At 37.0% G+C, this 19,386-nt stretch overlaps 1 protein-coding gene across 1 annotated transcript; it reads right to left on the bottom strand.

Annotated features, from left to right (window-relative positions):
- Positions 1–8,513: 8,513 nt before the first annotated feature.
- Positions 8,514–19,090, bottom strand: MMP12 (matrix metallopeptidase 12). Its single transcript, XM_066253665.1, has 10 exons — positions 18,995–19,090; positions 17,842–18,089; positions 17,106–17,254; positions 16,893–17,018; positions 12,837–12,998; positions 12,231–12,354; positions 10,980–11,113; positions 10,419–10,578; positions 9,617–9,720; positions 8,514–9,024 (listed from the first exon to the last, which is right to left on the bottom strand). Exons 1-10 carry the CDS (start codon positions 19,088–19,090, stop codon positions 8,924–8,926), a joined length of 1,404 nt encoding a protein of 467 aa, XP_066109762.1. The 3' UTR covers positions 8,514–8,923.
- Between the last annotated feature and the right edge of the window lie 296 nt (positions 19,091–19,386).

Genomic DNA, 19,386 nt, shown 5'->3' with positions numbered 1-19,386 from the left:
TATACCATTAACTTCTAAGTTGTTACTTTCCATTTATCCACTCAAGAATCCAATATTTAAATTTCTGGTCCAAACACCTTTACTAGGCTTTGATTCCATTCCATTACCTACTGGAAACCCCCGCTTGAATGTCTCAGGCTCCCTAGACTCAGGATAAGGGGATAGACAAAATAAGGTAAAGGGGATTAAGGGGCACAAACTTCCAGTTATAAAAAATACAGCATATAGAATGTAGTCAATAATATTGTAATAACTTTGTATGGTGACAGAAGGCAACTGACCTAATTGTGGTATTCACTTCCTAATGCTAAATCACTATGTTGTACACCTGAAACTAATATAATATTGTAAGGCAATTATACTTTAATAAAAAGGCTCTCCAGACTCAACAAATTTATCTTGATTCCATCAAGCATATCACCCCTCTCAATAACTTGCTCTTCCTTCTCTATCCCTCTATTCAAAGTCACTTCACAAACCAAATCTTAAATATCATCCCATATTTTTCAGACATATCTCACATGCAAAGCAGGTATCAAACTCTATTAATTCTCCCCACTAGCTGTTATAGCACCCTCACTATAATATCATCTCTGTCCTCCCCATGACTGTAATTCAAATTTTTAGGATTGCTTTACATAGTGTCATTAATTAATAGATGTTCTCCATATCTAGCCTTAATTCCTTCTGATCTATCTTCTATAGTTGCATCAAAAATGTCTTCTAATATGCAGTGTGGTCATTTCTCCCTATTAAATCCTTTTAATGAAGCAATATCACTAATGAGATAAAAGTCAAAATAGTAAAAGTCCTTCATGATCTGGTGTCTTATCTCTTGTGATTCCTTCCTTCATATTTCAAGGTGCAAATTTTATAAAGACTACTCTTTTTTTGATAAATCTTTGAAGAGATATATTTTTTTGCCTGCAATACCTTTAGCCCACTTTTTCACCTCACAAATCCCTCTCATATTTTAAAATACATCTCAAATATTGTTTTCCACATGAAATATCCTGTGGTTTCTGAATCCTGCAGAAATGGACTCGCTCTTCTATCTTGTACACACTTTTATTAGTCTACCTACCTACCTTATTACATAATGATTTGTTGTTTATTTGTCTGCCTTTTTTATGTTTTTACCGTATTTTGTGCCTTTGAAGACACTGTTTTAGTTATCTTTGGATCTCTCATGCCAATCACAGGATTTAGAATTGAGCAGATCCTTGATAAATATTTTTGAATGAATAAACAAAGTAAAAAAAAAAAGTGAATTTTGGAAATTCTATATCACCCAGATGTGGTGTACAATTTCTCTTGTACAGGAGCAGTGTTCGTCACTACATTATTAGAAGGTAAGGAAATAGACAAGATGGCGAAATCTAGACTCTAGTTGTGTGAGGCTCTAAGAGTTGCCTACTAGTATGTGGTCTTCTCCACTTGGTAGTCCAACAGATGGACAGGCTTATGTTCTTCTCTGTTGTATATTTTCAGAAAAGTTACAATTTTCAAAAAATCAAAAATGACTTTCATGAAATAGAAAATAAATATGTTAAAGATAATATTCAACTCAGTAACTAATGAGGGAAGTATTTCAAAGAATCTGAAGAACAGATATATATACAGTAAAAAATGCTAAAGTAAATTTTCTAATATTTTTAATTCATCAAAAACTTATAAGCCAATAAAATGTAACATTAGTGATTATCTCCTCTACCAGAAGATAATAAATTTTATCTCCAATAGATAACATTTATCTGTTTTTTAAGTAAGTAAAAAAAATTTTCCACTACAGTTGACATATAATATTATACTAGTTTCAGGTGTACTACATAGTAATTAAACATAATAAATCTAGTACCCATCTGACACCATACATAGTGATTACAATATTATTGACTACATTACTTATCCTGTACTTTATATTCCATGACTATTCTGTAACTACCAAATTGTTCTTAATCTCTTTACCTTCCTTTTTGGTACCCATCTCTCGGACCCCCCCTCCCAAATCTGATAATCATCAAAATGTTCATTTATGAGTCTGTTTCTGACCTGTTTGTTCATTTATTTTTTATAGGATCCAAATATAAGTGAAATTATCTAGCATTTGTCTTTCTCTGACTTATTTCACTTAGCATAATAGCATCTAAGTCTATTGCAACCCCTAGGCCACGGACCGGTAGTGGTCCGTGGGCCATTTGGTACCAGTCCACAGAGAAAGAATAAATAACTTACATTATTTCTGTTTTATTTATATTTAAGTCTGAATGATGTTTTATTTTTTAAAAATTACCAAATTTCCACTGTTACATCCGTCTAAGACTCACTCTTGATGCTTGTTTTGGTCACGTGATACATTTATCTGTCCCACCCTAAAGGCCAGTCCATGAAAATATTTTCTGACATTAAACTGGTCCATGGCCCAAAAAAGGTTGGGGACCACTGCTCTAAGTCTTTCCATATTGTTTCAGATAACAGAATTTTATTCCTTTTTATAGCTGAGTCACATTCTGTTGTAACTCACCATTTCTTCTTCTTCTTTTTTTTTTTTTTTTTCATTTTTCTGAAGCTGGAAACGGGGAGGCAGACAGACAGACTCCCGTATGCACCCGACCAGGATCCACCCGGCATGCCCACCAGGTGATGCTCTGCCCCTCTGGGGCATCACTCTGTTGCATCCAGAGCCATTCTAGCACCTGAGGCAGAGGCCACAGAGCCATCTTCAGCGCCTGGGCCATCTTTGCTCCAATGGAGCCTCAGCTGCAGGAGGGGAAGAGAGAGACAGAGAGGAAGGAGAGGGGGAGGGGTGGAGAAGCAGATGGGCGCTTCTCCTGTGTGCCTTGGCCGGGAATCGAACGTGGGACTCCTGCACGCCAGGCCAACGCTCTACCGCTGAGCCAACTGGCCAGGGCCACCATTTCTTCTTTATCCATTCATCTATTGATGAACATTTAGGTGTAAATAATGCTGCAATGAATATTTGTCTTTTCAATTTACTGTTTTGAGTTTCTTCAGATAAATACCCAAAAGTGAAATTGCTGGGTTCTTCTTTGTCTTCTTCTTATAGCCTTTATTTTTAAGTCTGTTTTGTCAGTATAAGTATTGCTACCCCAGTTATTTTTGTTTGTTTTTTCCATTGTCATGAAATATCTTTTCCCCATCTCTATACTTAGTCTGTGTGTGTCTTTTGATCTGAAGTGATTTTTTTTAGACAGAATATGGAAGGGTCTTGTTTTTTTATCCATTCACCTACCATATGTCTTTTGATTGGAGCATTTAATCTATTTGCATTTAAAGAGTTGTTTATATATGCATATATGTACTTATTGCCATTTTATTATTCATATTTTTTAATAGTTTTTTCTTCCTTTTAAAGAAGACCCTTTAATATTTCTTGTAACATTGTTTTGATACTGATGAACTCCTTTAGCTGTTTCTTGTCTGGAAAACTTTTTATCTTATCTTCAATTCTAAGTGACAGCTTTGCTGTGTAGAGTAATCTTAGGTATAGATAGACCCTTTGCTTTTTATCACTTTGACTATTTTGCGCAAATCCCTTTCCTGGTCTGCAAAGTTTCTGTTGAAAAATCAGCTGATGGTCTAATGGAAGCTCCCGAGTAGGTAAACTAACTGCTTTTCTCTTGCTGCTCTTAAGATTTTCTCTTCGTCTTCAATGTTTGGCATTTTAATTATGGTATCTTTTTTTTTGTTTTCTTTTTTCTTTTTCCGAAGCCAGAAACGGGGAGGCAGTCAGACAGACTCTCGCATGTGCCCGACCGGGATCCACCCGGCATGCCCACCAGGGGGCGATGCTCTGTCCATCCGGAGCATCGCTCTGTTGCGACCAGAGCCACTCTAGTGCCTGAGGCAGAGGCCACAGAGCCATCCTCAGCACCCAGGCAAACTTTGCTCCAATGGAGCCTTGGCTGTGGAAGGGGAAGAGAGAGACAGAGAGGAAGGAGAGGGGGAGGGGTGGAGAAGCAGATGGGCGCCTCTCCTGTGTGCCCTGGCCGGGAATCAAACCCGGGACTCCTGCACGCCAGGCCAATGCTCTACCACTGAGCCAACCAGCCAAGGCCTAATTATGATATCTTTATGTGGGCCTTTTTGGATTCATCTTGTTTGGGACTTTATGTGGTTTCTGGACTTGTATGGCTAATTCCTTCACCAGTTTAGGACAGTTTTCCATAATTTTATTTTCAAATAGGTTTTCAGCTTCTTGATTCTTCTCTTGTCCTTCCAGCACCACCATGACACGAATGCTGGTGCACCTGAAGTTGTTCCAGAGGTTCCTTACACTGGCCTCATTTTTTTTAAATGCTTTTTTTGTTTGTGTTTTTTTTTTCTTTTCTGATTGGGTGTTTTCACTTTTTTATCTACCAAATTGTTGGTTGGATCTTCTGCTTCATCATCATCTCTACTGTTAATTCTCTGTAATGTGTTCTTCATTTTTGTCAGTGTATTTTTAATTTCTGACAGGCTCTTTTGTTTTGTTTTGTTTTATTTTTAGTTCCATTTATATGATCCCTGTCTCTTTGTTGACATTCTCACTGAATATCTTTAAAACTCGGTTTTGAATTCTATATCTAGTAGATTGCTTGTTTCCATTTTATTTAGATTTGTTTTCTCGAGTTTTGTTGTTTTTTTTATTTGGGACATGTTTCTCTGTCCCCTCATTTTGCCTGCTTCCTTGTGTATGTTTGTATGTATTAGGCAGACCTGCTATGTCTCCTGGTCTTGGTAGAGTGGCCTTATGCAATTAGTGTCTTATATGGCCAAGTGGCACAACAGCCTCTTGGTGACCCAATCTAGGCGCTCTAGGTATAACCCCATGTGGGCTATGTGCACCCTCTTGGTGTAGTTGAGCCTTGATTTTTTTCAGTATGTAAATGGGAGAAATTTACCCATAAGCTGATTGGCTTGGAAAACTGGCTACAACCACAGCAGAGGAGCTGCTGTGCAAAAGTTGACTCCATGAAGAACTTTAGCAGAGCCCAGTGAGTCTTCTCCTTGAGTGTATTACTGGTGAAAGTGATTAGGTGGTGCTCCCGTGTGGTCTGAGACTGGCCACCCTGCACTCTATCTCTGAGGCCTTTTCAGAGGTACAGGTCAAGATCAGTTGCCACCTGTCCCTTGCCCAGGGCCACCCAGCATAAGCCACAAAGTGATTTACAAATGACAGCTATTTGTGTTGGGCTTGAAGGTGACCAGGAGAGACCAAGCTGTGCAAACTGAGGTTGGCTACCACTAATGCCAGGTCTGAACTTAGCAAGAAGTAGAGGGCACACTGAGGCCATACGCTGCTTATTTGGGGTTTATAAACCTTTGAGAGATTTTAAGAAAGTTTGTAGCATGGGCCAACATAAGCTGTTTGTATGTAATAGATACTGAAAATTGTTTGAGTGGGTCCAAAAGTTGAGTGGGGCAGGGTCTCAAGGAATCACCAGGGCAGGGTGAACAGTGTTAGCCAGATTGATGGAGACTCAGATATTGCACCTGCCTCCTGACTCTGTGGGGGTAGGGTTCAGCAAAGAAACAATGGTCTTTGCCAGCAATTATGTCTGGGGGAAAGATGTTCCTCCCTTCATCATCTAAAGCAGACAATTCAGTTCATTCCCATATGTCCCAGAAGCTGCTTATGAGCTGCTGCTTCAGCACCAGTGAATCCAGGTAAGTCCATGCTCAAGCCCTTTTAGGGCACAGCCCTCTGGTTCACTCAGCCATAATCTGCGATGGTTTCCACAGCCAGAAGATATGGGGATTTCTTTTTTCCAGCACTGGAACCCTGGAATGGGGGCCTGGTGTGACCTGGGACCCCTCACTCCTCAAGGAGAACCTCTGAAGCTAAGATTGTCCTCCTGATTTTTAACCGCCACATGTGGGTATGGGACCAGCTTATTCCACATCTTTGCCCCTCCTATCAGTCTTGATGTGGTTTCTACTTTATATCCTTAGTTGTAGAACTTCTGTTCAGGTGGTTCTCAGTGATAATTGTACTGAAGTTTGCTTCTATTTTGATGTTGTTGTGGGAAGTTCTGAGTACTATGTTTACCTATGCTGCCATCTTGGCTGGAAACCAGATAACACTTACTTGCATTGCTATAGAAAGAACCATTTACATTAATAAAGGAAGTTAATTCTGCTAAATGGGAGCTGTTCTTTCTATGGAATAGCCCGCTCTCTGCTTAACTTTCACTTTGAACTCTATGCTGGCTTGCATTTGAATTCTTTCCCACATGAAGCCAGAACACACAGTGGGTCTTGAACTCTCAGGACCTCAGTCCCCCAGAATGCCTGCATCAGGTGCTCAGATACACATCCTCATAAAATCAATCACTTTCCAGAAGATCTGTTAGACTCCAGCACTTCATTGTAAAGACACCTATAATTTCTAAGACTTAGACATTTTTTTCCCTGACATTAGCAAGATATCACTACTACCTTTCCCAAGGCAAAATTATATTTCAAAGTCTGGACACACAAATACTTTTTATGACATGTTAAAGAACTGTTGATTGAAAGGTCAAGTAAAAGGGCAAATAACATGGAGTGCTAGGATTTTTTACTTTGATTTTTTTTCACTTTATACATTTGAAAGGCAAAATTTTGTGCTGTTTAATAAGATTAATAACACAGATTCCATACTCAAATGGCCTGGCTATGAATTGCAGCTCCAAGGCTATGTGACCTTGAGCAAATTAGTTCACCTTGTAGTGTCTCAGTTCCCTCATTTGAAAAATATGATCGATAGTGTTTACCTTATAAGGTTAATGATTAGGTGATTATTTTATATTATAGGTGATTATTTTGATTATATTATTTTAAAAATTTAATAAATAAATTGTTATTAGTTAATATTAAGGATTTGTGTGTGCACACCAAAAATAGAACTGTGCCTGGCACATGATTAACATTATAAGGATTTGTTAACAAAATTTTACAACATAAAACAAATGGAGGTAGAAAAAAAGATTCACTTTAGATCTTTAAAGGCCTTTCTCACGAGCACTCATGAAACTGAGAGGGGTATATTCTGTGCTTTTAGTTCAATACAGACATTGCTCAAGAGAAACAGCTTACTCCTAAATTACCTAAGGCCAAAGACATCTCAACCGGATACCATTACATTTTCTTTTGATGCTAGCCCTGGGAGAAAAGAAGGAAGTCCAGCATTTATACTGCTCACAAAAATTAGGGGATATTTCATTGCTTCATATTCATTTTGAAATATCCCTTAATTTCTGTGAGTAGTTTAGTTTCCTGTGGAGAGATAGCATTTCTATAAAGATGACTTGACCTTATTCCTTGTAAAGATAACTAAGTTTATTATATACTAAAGCAGCACATACTTGAGAATGGATCTAATCTCTGAAAGACAGAGAACTTCATCTTTATCTAAATTCTTTTTCATCCTCATATTTTCTTTGATCTCAGTTCATTCTACTAGCCAACAACAATCATTTAAGCTAAAATAAATTAAACCTTTTCTTGTATCTTGAGTGTATCAATCAGCAATGGTCTACAAATAAATTACTTTATGATCCAAGCATTCCACAAACCTCTAAAACATTAGATGGAGAAAAATATGTGCAAAATCCAGAAAATAAAGAGAATGTGGGTCAAGGTAGCAGATAAAATTGATATAAGGCAGACCAAGCTATCATCATGATGATCTCACCATATATCATGGATCATTTTTTTTTCACAATAAATCTGTGAGATGGGTACTGCTAATATTTTCTCCTAAATTTAAGGAAGCTTAGATTTAACCTCTTGATAAGGTTATATAGCAATTCCATGGCCCATTGTGAGACTTATCTGAGATGGAAATTTACCGAAATGGGAAATTCCTATTTCATTCCTCTTTCCCTTCAGGCTTGTTGTCATATGCAGTAGGTGCTCCTTGGAGTCACATGTTGTCTGGAGAATGTCTTGACTTGAGATCAAGATTCAGGTGGCTTTAAAAAAGTAACCTAAACAAATATAACCTTTTCCTTTTCCCAGTTGCCATATTTCTAGTCACTCCTTGTTATAATTACAGAGACTTGTTTTATTTAGATGTAGGCCCAGAATTATTTTTAAAATATATAATCTATTTTTCAAGAAAAATTCTTAAAACAAAATGTTTTCTTTCAAAGTTTTTATTTGAATAATATAAATATATATGTACTTTATATAAAATATTAGAAAAATCAAAACTGTCAATAGAATAAAGTTACATTATCTCCATAACTATATAATTTACTTATACCTTTTTAAAATTTTTCCATTGATTTGAGAGAGAGAGATAGAGAGAAAGAAGGAAGGGGAGAGAGAGAGAGAGAGAGAGAGAGAGAGAGAGAGAGAGAAGCATCACGTTGTTGCCCCACCTAGTTGTTCCATTTAGTTGTGTATTCATTGTACATGCCTTAACTGGGGGTCGAACCTGCGACCTCTAGCATGCCAGGTCAATGTTCTATTCACTTAGCCATTGGGTAGGTCCTGATTTACTTATATCTTACATTATTGCCATTTTAAAGTTTTAAGTATATTATTTTTATTCCAATTAAAAGGATACCCTTGCTTAAACATTTAATGGTCAAAGAAACTAATCATTTCTTAATTTTAGTTAAGCCAGAGAAATAATTATAATTTCTCAGTTCAAGGATGTCAAGGATCAAGATATTCTCTTGACTTTTCAAGGTGTCTATTTTCAAATTTAATAACAGAGTCAAGTAAAAATTGACAATAACAGTTTTTGAAATAAAAAATCCCATGTATTTTGTATTATCATTTATCTATATGATCATTTATCTTTGGCTTATAGATTTTACTCATTTTATGGTCCATGTCATTATTTAATGATAGACTGGGCACATAACATTATGTAATAAATCTTGATTAAACTAAAGTGAATTGACAAACATCAGTAATTATATCATTCTTAACAACCAAAGTCAGCATTGCTTTTCTGCCTTTTGGTGACACGATGGGTTAGGATGTCATATTCATGGACACTGGATCCTTGGTAAAAATAGTAGTGTCCTGAAAATAAAAACAAATTAAGTAGTTTAATTTTCTACTTGTTTTTCTTTACAAAAAGACATAGATATGTGTTTTTATAGATTATCTATATTAAACAAGACATAATTCAACTAAATATATGTTGGCCCCCAGATATCTGCTTTCTGCCAATCATTTCACCATTAAGTATTGTTATTAATTTTATTGAGAAGGTTGTTTAGTTTTAAAGACTGATGATTAACATGCAAATGTTTTTGAAAAGTTACACTTCAGGTAGAGAACTCAGAGTGGGAGAGAGGAGATTGGGCCCAGGTAGGGCACACAGAACCTTGATGGAGGAAGTAAAAAGGACATGGGTGGAGGTGGCAAGAAAAAACAAGCTATCTTGGCCCAGCAATAATCTTGCTTGGGTTGACTTTGCTTAAAGACATTCACAAACTCAAATGAACTCTGATCCCACCCTCAGCCCCAGTTCACCAGAGCCCACAAAGGGACCAAGGAGCTGAAAGGAGGGTAAAAAATGCAAAGGTATAAAAATGTACGAAAGACTCAGTAAAAAGGGATTTTGTAAAAAGGGGTTTTAGGTCTCTTCATAGTTTCCTGATCTACTTACTGTTATAGTAGTAGACTGCATCAACTTTAGGCCCAACTCCTTGAAAGTTTGTAGTAATCAGTTTGGGATAACCAGCATCCATGAGATGTCTTCTCTCATCATACCTGAGCAATAATAATAACAACAACAAGAACCAGAAGGTGCTCCGTCAGAAATAGATTACATGACATATACTTGACATTTCATGACATGCACAACAAAAATCACCTATTTCTTTTCTGAGAGGCTCTGACTAAAAGGGTTTAAACTGCACTGATGAGAAAACCAAGGACCTAAACAGTTCATTCATTTATTCCAAGCCCCTGTAGGACTCTAACCCAAGGCCTCCTGGCCTCCAGTCGAGCACTTTCCTCACTCCACAATATTTCTACCAGTGCCCGGCCCTGCTTTGTAGAGTCTGGTCATCTAGTGAAGTCAGCTATCACTGAGAGGATGGTTACCTCATTTTGTCTTCTCGGGTCAAGTGGTTATGGAAAGGAATCTGAAATTCTGTACACCCTCCAAACTAACCATAAAGAGTAGGTCCTATATGTCTCTACCACTATTTTCCAATGTGTTTTCACCATGATTAACACCATAACATTTTATATAAAGTGTTCCTTTTAAAACACGTCATGTTATCTCATAAGTCAGAATTCAAAAGTCCAGAGAAAAGAATTAGCTTGACAATAACTATTCCAGTCTTATATTCTCTTGATCCCTCTCTCAGGAAAGTCAAGGATCTTTGGGAGTTTGCATCAAAAACTACCTTTGAGCTGTTTCACAAATATTAAGAGTCAAACTACTGATCATTAAAGCTCACCTCCAATACTGATGATCTACAAAAAAGTAGGTCTTATAAATATTTGGGTTAAAAACAGCTGCATCAATTTTTTTCACAGAGACAGGAAAGCCCAAAGACTGAATGCTCTTGGGGTAGCGTGGCTGTGGATTTAAATTGCTGACTAACCAGTAGTTATCATCTGTGAGCACAAAGAAAAAAGGTACATTGGAATCATATACAAAGAGTAATAAAAATATTTATTGACTCACTACAAACATCATTCTTTTTCCCATAGTTACAGATTGGGGTTTTTTTTTGGGTTTTTTTAAAAATTGTTTTGTTTTTAAACATGACCTATCTTCTATGGTTCTGTATTCCCCCCCCCATACACACGCAAATATTACAATCTATATTTTACAAACTTTTTTTGAAAGTTGTATGTATTATCTAAGTATTTAATCTACTTTAGATTATAGTTCAGAGTACAAGTACAATTTTGAGTGATTTTTTTGGTCTATATTTATAAAAAGCAATAGTGTTTTCTTAATTTATTCTCTTCTTTGAAGTTGACTCAATAGCAAAACTGAACATTGGAATTACCTTTAAACAGAAAAACTTGTTTCCTGGCTGCAATTTCATAAGCAGCTTGAATACCAGATGGTAAGGTTGGCCATAAAGAAGAAATTGAACTAACAGTGGTCTGTGGACTCTCAGGCAGCTTCCACCAGAAGGAACTGACATGTAAAACATTAAATACATTTTAAAAATAGTTGTAGACTCAAGAGCCATGAAATATAAGTGTAAGGACCTATGAAGCAATTAATATTTTTTTCCCATTATCTTCATATTCTATTCTATGGTTATTAACAGGTAAACTGTTACATGGAAATACTCTGAATCTTAGAATTAAGGGATATAGTTTCTAGTCTGGTCTCACAATCCATTGACAAGTTTTGTAATCTAAAGGAAGCCACTTAACCTCAAGCATCTCAGATTTTGAATCTCAAAAATGAAGGATATTTGTCCTCCCTACTCAATATTTATCTTCTATACTCTCCTACACTTCCATTATCTGCTTCAAACTGTGTTGTAAGACAGAACCATAAATTATCTTGGAATATCGTTCTCTATAATCAAGAATCAACTCCTGCCTGACCAGGCAATGGTGCAGTGGATAGAGTGTCAGACTGGGATGCGGAAGAACCCAGGTTCGAGACCCTGGGGTTGCCAGCTTGAGCGTGGGCTCATCTGGCTTGAGTAAAAAGCTCACTAGCATGGACCCAAGGTCACTGGCTCGAGCAGGGGGTTACTCAGTCTGCTGAAGGCTCACGGTCATGGCACATATGAGAAAGCAATCAATGAACTAAGGTGTTGCAACGAAAAACTGATAATTGATGCTTCTCATCTCTCTCCATTCCTGTCTGTCCCTATCTATCCCTCTATCTGACTCTCTCTCTCTGTCCCTGTAAAAAAATTAAAAAAAAAAGAATCAATTCCTTTAAATGGGTACTCTATCAAGCTTTGGTTCCAGACACAATTTTATCTATGATTAAAATAGTCTGACTTCTCTGTTTTCTGTCTTATCTTTCCCTAACTCATATTCCTACTACAAATCCATTATTTACACTCTAGATTTCTAGTTAAGACATAAATATAATCATACTACTGCCTTGCTTCAAGATCTTCAAGATTTCTCCACTGCCTATAGAGTCAAATCCAACTTCCTACTCACAATTTTTATCTACTTAATTTTCTATCATTTTCTACTATTCTACAACAACTACAACAGAAGAAGAAAAAACACCTTAGAACAGAGCCTTTAAACTTGGTCAGTTATAAAAATGATCCTACCTGTCTTTAAAGAAAAAGATTTTATTTCCCACTGTAGTGACAGCATCAAAACTCAAATTGGGATCACAGGCAGCTGGTTCTATATTGTTAAGAACTGTTGGGGGTTGGTCCTTTTTTGGACGTCCTGAAAATATATTTCAAGAAGCATTTGAAAAATAATCTGCATTTTACTTCATAGAGGAAGAATCATTCTATTAAAAAGACATTTGAAGCAATTTATACTTTTTATAATATATAAGAAGCATACAATGAAGATTTTTTTCCCATGTGGTTGCAACATTATGGAGGAAAAAAAATTTGTTCATACTAGTTTTCTTATTCCACTTGGATAATTTCTCTGTGCACCTTTTTAAATAGACAATGGTGTTAGATAGAAAGAACAGATTTGAGGCCTGAGGTTCTGCCTCTGGCTCTAGCATTAACATACTAACTGTCTTGTGTTCATCTTTAAAAATAAATATAACATCTGTGCTACCTACTGCACAGGTTATCAAGGTTTTCAAAACCAAATATAGATGTTAAAGATTTATCCAAATGAAAATATCATAAAATTATTCTTTCATAAGAGTATCTTTATAAGGCAAATGGTAAAGAAATTCAACTCACCATAGAGAGACTGAATTCTCTGTACATCATCATCAGAGAGCTGAAATGTGTTGGGGTTGACATAACTGTAAGTGGGAAACATGATGGCCTTTCGATCTGTGGAATGGTGAAGACCCAAGGAATGGCCAAACTCATGAACAGCAACGAGGAACAAATTGATGCCTAAGAGGGAACCAACCAGAAAGGGAAAGGAGCAGTGAAATACATAGGCATCTAGAGGACAGTAACACAATTTAGGTCTGATAAAATGAAAAGGGAAACGTTTAAGAATCCTCTACATGATTCCCTTCCTTGCACAAGGTTTTCCAACTTTGGCACTATTGACGTTATAAGCCAGATAACTGTTTGTTATAGATGTTTAGAAATCTCTGGTTTACCATTAAATAAGTAACAAACCTCTCTTCAGTTTTTTGTTGTTCTACCTTGCCTACCCATGCGCTTTGCCACCCTCTGGTCCAGAAACTCTCTTCGGGTTTTAAAACCAAAATGTCACCACACATTATCTAATGTCCACTTGAAGGCACAGTTGGCTCCAGTTAAGAACCACTGCATTATCACACAAATGGCATACATTCTGTTGTGAAAATATCTAGAATAACTCATAGCTGTGTTCAACAGTTCTCATGCCTCTAAATCTTTCCCACTTATTCTGCTTTTATTCTTGATCAGTCTTGAGTGGATATAAAAAGGTCTTTTTATTTTATTTTTTAAAGTTTTATTCAGTTCTTTTTTTTTTTTTTTCATTTTTTCTGAAGCTGGAAACAGGGAGAGACAGTCAGACAGACTCCTGCATGCGCCCGACCGGGATCCACCCGGCACGCCCACCAGGGGCGATGCTCTGCCCACCAGGGGGGATGCTCTGCCCATCCTGGGCGTCGCCATGTTGCGACCAGAGCCACTCTAGCGCCTGAGGCAGGGGCCACAGAGCCATCCTCAGCGCCCGGGCCATCTTTGCTCCAATGGAGCCTTGGCTGTGGGAGGGGAAGAGAGAGACAGAGAGGAAGGAGAGGGGGAGGGGTGGAGAAGCAAATGGGTGCTTCTCCTGTGTGCCCTGGCCGGGAATCGAACCCGGGTCCTCCGCACGCTAGGCCGACGCTCTACCGCTGAGCCAACCGGCCAGGGCTATTCAGTTCTTCTTGAGCAGTCTTGGCACAGATGCTCAGTTTCCCCTTTGCATGGTCTGGTTCTATTTCCATATTTACTTTTAGGAATTGTATTCAGTCAATCCAAGCAATTTTTGTGGTTTTGTGTTTTGGCTTCAGATCATGATGACCTGGATTATGATCTCTTTTCTTATTTAGAAATTAATTTTAATGGGGTGACATTGATCAACAAGCGTACATAGGCTTCAGGTGAACATCTCTATAACATTTTAACTGTTGATTGCATGTGTGTCCATCACCCAAAGTCAAATCATTTTCCCCTCTCTGTATATTTGTTTCTCTTTACTAAACCCAAATATAAGGCCATATTATTAAGTTCCAGGTACTATGAGTCACTGAGAAATATACCACATTATGTCTAATCCTTACACAACTGAACGGAAGCCATCCTACTCTCTGGTTGCAGATAAGGACACAGTAGCAGCAGAAGTAATTGATAACATTAAGTGTTGACCCAAGATTCAACCCCAAATTTCTAAAGCTTATCTTTTTACTACATATGATTCCAGATGAAATCAGAGACTGCTTACAAGTAAACAAAGTTACACTGGCACATTACAGCCACGCCTGTTCATTTTCCTGTATGTCCCAGAGAATGCACCTTTGTAGGTAAGAAAGAGGGGTGTGTTCTTTCTCTCAAGTTTTTCAATTCCCAGAAGATTTTAACCTCTTACTGTTCATTTTTATCTGTGTTCTAGTGTAATGCTTTTATTTTTGTTTTTCTTTTTCTGTGACAAACTGAAGCTCAGAACTGACTTGCCCAGGGTCATAATGCACTTAGCCTCAGAGTCTTGCTTTGAAATACTCTCCAGTACCCAAGTGTGAACATAATCAACCAAAGTGTAAACATGAAGTCTTCATTTCTCTTTTGGGGGTGTCTGGGATCATTCCCTGTAACACAGGGGTTCAGCAACTAACTTGAAAAATGCTTTTACTTCTCTCAAATAATGAAAATAAACATAGACTCTGTTATTCCATTCTGCATAATACAACGAAGAGTAAACAAAGCCTTTCATCATTTGGCCTAAACCTAGATCTACCTGATTCACAATTTATATAATATTTTGTATAAAAGATCAACACTGATCCTTATCTCAAAATAATGGGTTTCTGTTTGTGTTCTGCTTGTTGCTAGATTGTGTGCTCCTTCAGCATGGACTATGTCCTTTTCATCTCTGTGTCTGAGCACCCCCAGCGCTTGGTTTTTTAAGTTAGAATTTTTATAAATTAGCTTTCTGAAAATATAGAATTGAGTCAATTAACAATAAGGCAACATGGACAGGTAAAAAGTATATACTGAACTAAGATAAAAACTAGGAAATTCATGTTTTTACCCCAGCTTTTCCATAAGCTAACCACTAACTTACTCTTGTTCTCAATTTCTGCTACCTTTAAAAAAACATATAAAATGATTTTTCTAATGTCCTTTAGAATTCCAAAACATTCTAGCTATCTAGCATGTCTCTCACATCAGATGAAATAAGTCCCAAATAGCCTTGTATAAAATTTAGACAAATTTAATATGTTTAGTCAAGAATTTGCAGCTCAGGCCCTGGCAGGTTGGCTCAGCGGTAGAGCGTCGGCCTGGCGTGCGGGGGACCGGGTTTGATTCCCGGCCAGGGCACATAGGAGAAGCGCCCATTTGCTTCTTCCCTCCCCCCCTCCTTCCTGTCTCTCTCTTCCCCTCTCGCAGCCAAGGCTCCATTGGAGCAAAGATGGCCCGGGCGCTGGGGAGGGCTCCTTGGCCTCTGCTCCAGGCGCTAGAGTGGCTCTGGTCGTGGCAGAGTGACGCCCTGGAGGGGCAGAGCATCGCCCCCTGGTGGGCAGAGCGTCGCCCCCTGGTGGGCGTGCCGGGTGGATCCCGGTGGGGCGCATGCAGGAGTCTGTCTATCTCTCCCCATTTCCAGCTTCGGAAAGATACAAAAAAAAAAAAAAAAAAGAAAAAAAGAAAAGAATTTGCAGCTCAGGCAAAACTTAATCTTACATCATTTGTCTTTTGAAAATGCAAAAGTTCTTTTATCTCTAAAAAATTCTGTAAATTTTAGATCATGTGTCAGACTAAAATTGTCTTTCTGGTCTATGAAATATTTCCATCTAACATAGACAACATCAGCCAGAGAACAAGTAAAGCATATTTTTGATGACTTTCTCTCCATTTACTTTCCACATGAGTAAGTCATATAACCTAGGATTTCCAATAGAGAGATTAAGAACGTTTTTGATATGATGGCTTGAATTTTCTAATGGATTGTGACTCCTTCAAACAGGGAAGACTAATTATCTCCACCTTTCAACTCTCTGGTAGGAATGGTGAGTTGCAGCCCCTCTGTAAATGCATCCAAGTTATTATGAAATGATTAGTTGGGCATTCTGAAATTTTTATCCCAGATCTGCAAGAGACTACATGTCCATATAACATTGTGTATCTTATGAGGATATCTAAATTCTTTATAGCATCATCTTTCTGTGTTACTATGAATCTAAGAAATTATTGACATATGATATAATGGATCATGAAGATAACACCTTATTTTAAGATTGTTAGCATACACAGAATTTGTATCTGCGTCTGTTTGAGTTTATGGATTACACTGTCAAAATTGATCACTTAACAATTTTCATTTTTACATACTATATATAGTTCTTAAGGTTACTGAATTTATACTAACTAAAAGCTAATCTTCTGATTCTTAGAACAGATCTTTAGGGTAGTCTATCCAACATTCTCAATCTATAGAGCATAAAATTGAGACAAAGCATTATAGTTTATTTAATGATAAAATTATAATCAGAACAAGTTTTCTCATCCTATAACCCTTTCTCAGAATCCAGCCTTTCAAAATGGTAGTATAATTTAGAATTTGTTCTTTTGTGGTTTTGTTTGTTTGCCTACCTTTGTAGGTTTTAGTCCAGATTTCCGCCTCATCAAAATGTGCGTCTCCTCCAATACCAGATCCAGGTCCAAAAGCATGAGCTATGACTCCACTTTTGCCATCAAAAGGATAAAAGTCTCCATGTTCTTTTTAAAAGAAAAAGGAAATTAGTTCTTCAATATATGCTATAGCTCTTTTCAAATAATACGATGAAATAAGTCCAAGTTCTCTACCTCTATGTGCAAATTGTATCATAATGTCTGCTTGGCCTGTTTTAACCTTTCTGAATTTCAGGGGGGTCACATTGCTCCATACTTGAAAAGCTTTCTGGATGGCATAGTCAACCTCTTCGCGTTTCATGTCAGGAGTGTAATTGTTGATTCTTTATCAGCAAAACAGAAAAGAGAAAAGTATACAAAAAACATGTGTTAATTTTGTTATTGTGATACTTCATTTCTGCTACCATCATTGGAGAATGAATTATTTCATAAATCAATTGTCCCAATTTTAAAAAAAGAGCTTCTTATGCTACAGAAACATTTATCTTTAAATGTCTTCCTCTTTAAACAGAATCTAACTTGACTCGTTCTCATTTATGATTTATGGATCATCATTATGAAAGATTTATAGTCATAGAAGCTTATGCCTTTTGCCCCTGTTCCAGGACTTCTGCATTTATTCATTTTGACTACCTTATAAATCTTTCTCCTGTGTATTATTTATAGTAGATTTAACTTCATTCTCCTTTCATTTGCAGCCTTCCTACCCTGGTCTGGACAGGAAAATCAAACAATCTTTGAGTGAACAATCCACCCTTCTAGAGATAATGAACTTTAACAGAGGGGATAGTATTAACAGTTGAAGGAAGCTTCTCATCTACTACCAGATTTGTGGCTGTATCTAAGTGGTTCAGGTTTCTAGAAGTCAGACCTATAAGGAAAATAGAAAAACACATGGCTCTGCTGTTACCGGTAGGTGAGAAAGTGTGTCTTCCATACTGGCATCACTGACGCTATCCTGAGATGATGAACATCGGACACTCCGCATCGAGGTCTCCGCATCATATCCAGAGTAGATGCGTCCAGTTGCCCAGTCACATTTAGCCCAAAGAACTGCTGCATCTCCTGAATTTTATTCTCCATGAAGTTCGTATTGTCTTTAATTCTTGTAGTGGGAATTTCGTCCATCTCAAAGTTATAAAAGCTTTTCAAGAAACCCTGGAAAAAATACATTTAGTATTATTACATTATCATATATCTAAAGGTTTCAGTTGGAGCTCTGCATATATGACTCAGCTGCACACTGATTTTTTGAAACAGGTGTCAGAAAATTAATTATAATGAGAAAAAAATTACATTTTCTGTGTTGTCAAATACGTGTCCTGAACTACTAACAAGATTGATTCTTGAAACCCCACCGAAAACACCATTATGTCTGTCTTTTCAAACTTGTTTCTACATTTTAAAACTTATTTCAATGTCTTACATATCATGACATTCAATAAGCAGCAAAACATTTATTGCCAGGATGTGTACATTATTAATTGAAGTTCAGATAACATTTTCTTACTTAAAAATCCAAAGCTTACCATATTGGACAACTATGATAAATTCAAGTTCAAGTGGTCTTAGAAAATGGGGAAATCATCTGAGCTTATATAGAAAAATGAATTAAAATATTATATTTTAAAAACTGCTCATGAGGAATTATCTAAGATAATGAAAGTAAGGAGTATTTTTGAATTATTATGGCAGGCTGAAGTGGTTAAATTAATCAAGACATTGTTCAAATATCATGTTATTAATCAGCATTAAATGGTTTGTGTAAAATACCATAACAGAAGTAAGACACCAATTATTGTGAACTAAAACTCCTTGGCCTAAGCTTTTTAGTAGAAGGGACAAGTTCACCCATAGATTTTATAACACTACTTTAAAACCATTACCTCTTTATTACAAAGAAATATTGTAATATTTCTTTGGCAAAGAAAAATTCAGTGCTAAAATCTAATAACCTCCTAAACCAGTTTTCAAATAGTACTTTTTAAGATAAAGCTGGTTAATGCAATAAATCTTAAAGACAAAAATTAGGCTAGACAAATACTATACCACTTAATACTTACTTCAGCAAATGTATCAGTGTTTTCTCCAGAGCTCGCCAGAGGAGCAGCTCCTAGAGCAGTGACCTGTAGGACCAGTAGCAATAGAAGAAACTCCATTCTAAACTTCTCCCAGAACGACTTAACCTAAGTCACCCTGTTTCTTGCTAGTAAGACTTCTTTAAATGTCTCTCTTTATATAACCCTTAGGCCAGACTCTGTGAATATGAAATCCCTTGAGTGACTCATAGTTGATATCATCTTTTGATGTGTCTCAAAAACCCACAAACATAAGCATGTCCTTATTCTAGGACCAACAATGGGTCAATCAGCATCTCTAACCCATCAGTGGGTTAATTAGCAATGAAGTCATCACTCAATCTGGCAACTTGAAGTTATATTTCTTCAAACAAAAT

Source organism: Saccopteryx bilineata, chromosome 1, assembly GCF_036850765.1.
Source record: "Saccopteryx bilineata isolate mSacBil1 chromosome 1, mSacBil1_pri_phased_curated, whole genome shotgun sequence".
In the NCBI taxonomy this organism is placed as follows: Eukaryota; Metazoa; Chordata; class Mammalia; order Chiroptera; family Emballonuridae; genus Saccopteryx; species Saccopteryx bilineata.
The sequence above is the reverse complement of the archived record's forward strand: the minus strand, read 5'-3'. Positions and strand labels throughout refer to the sequence as shown.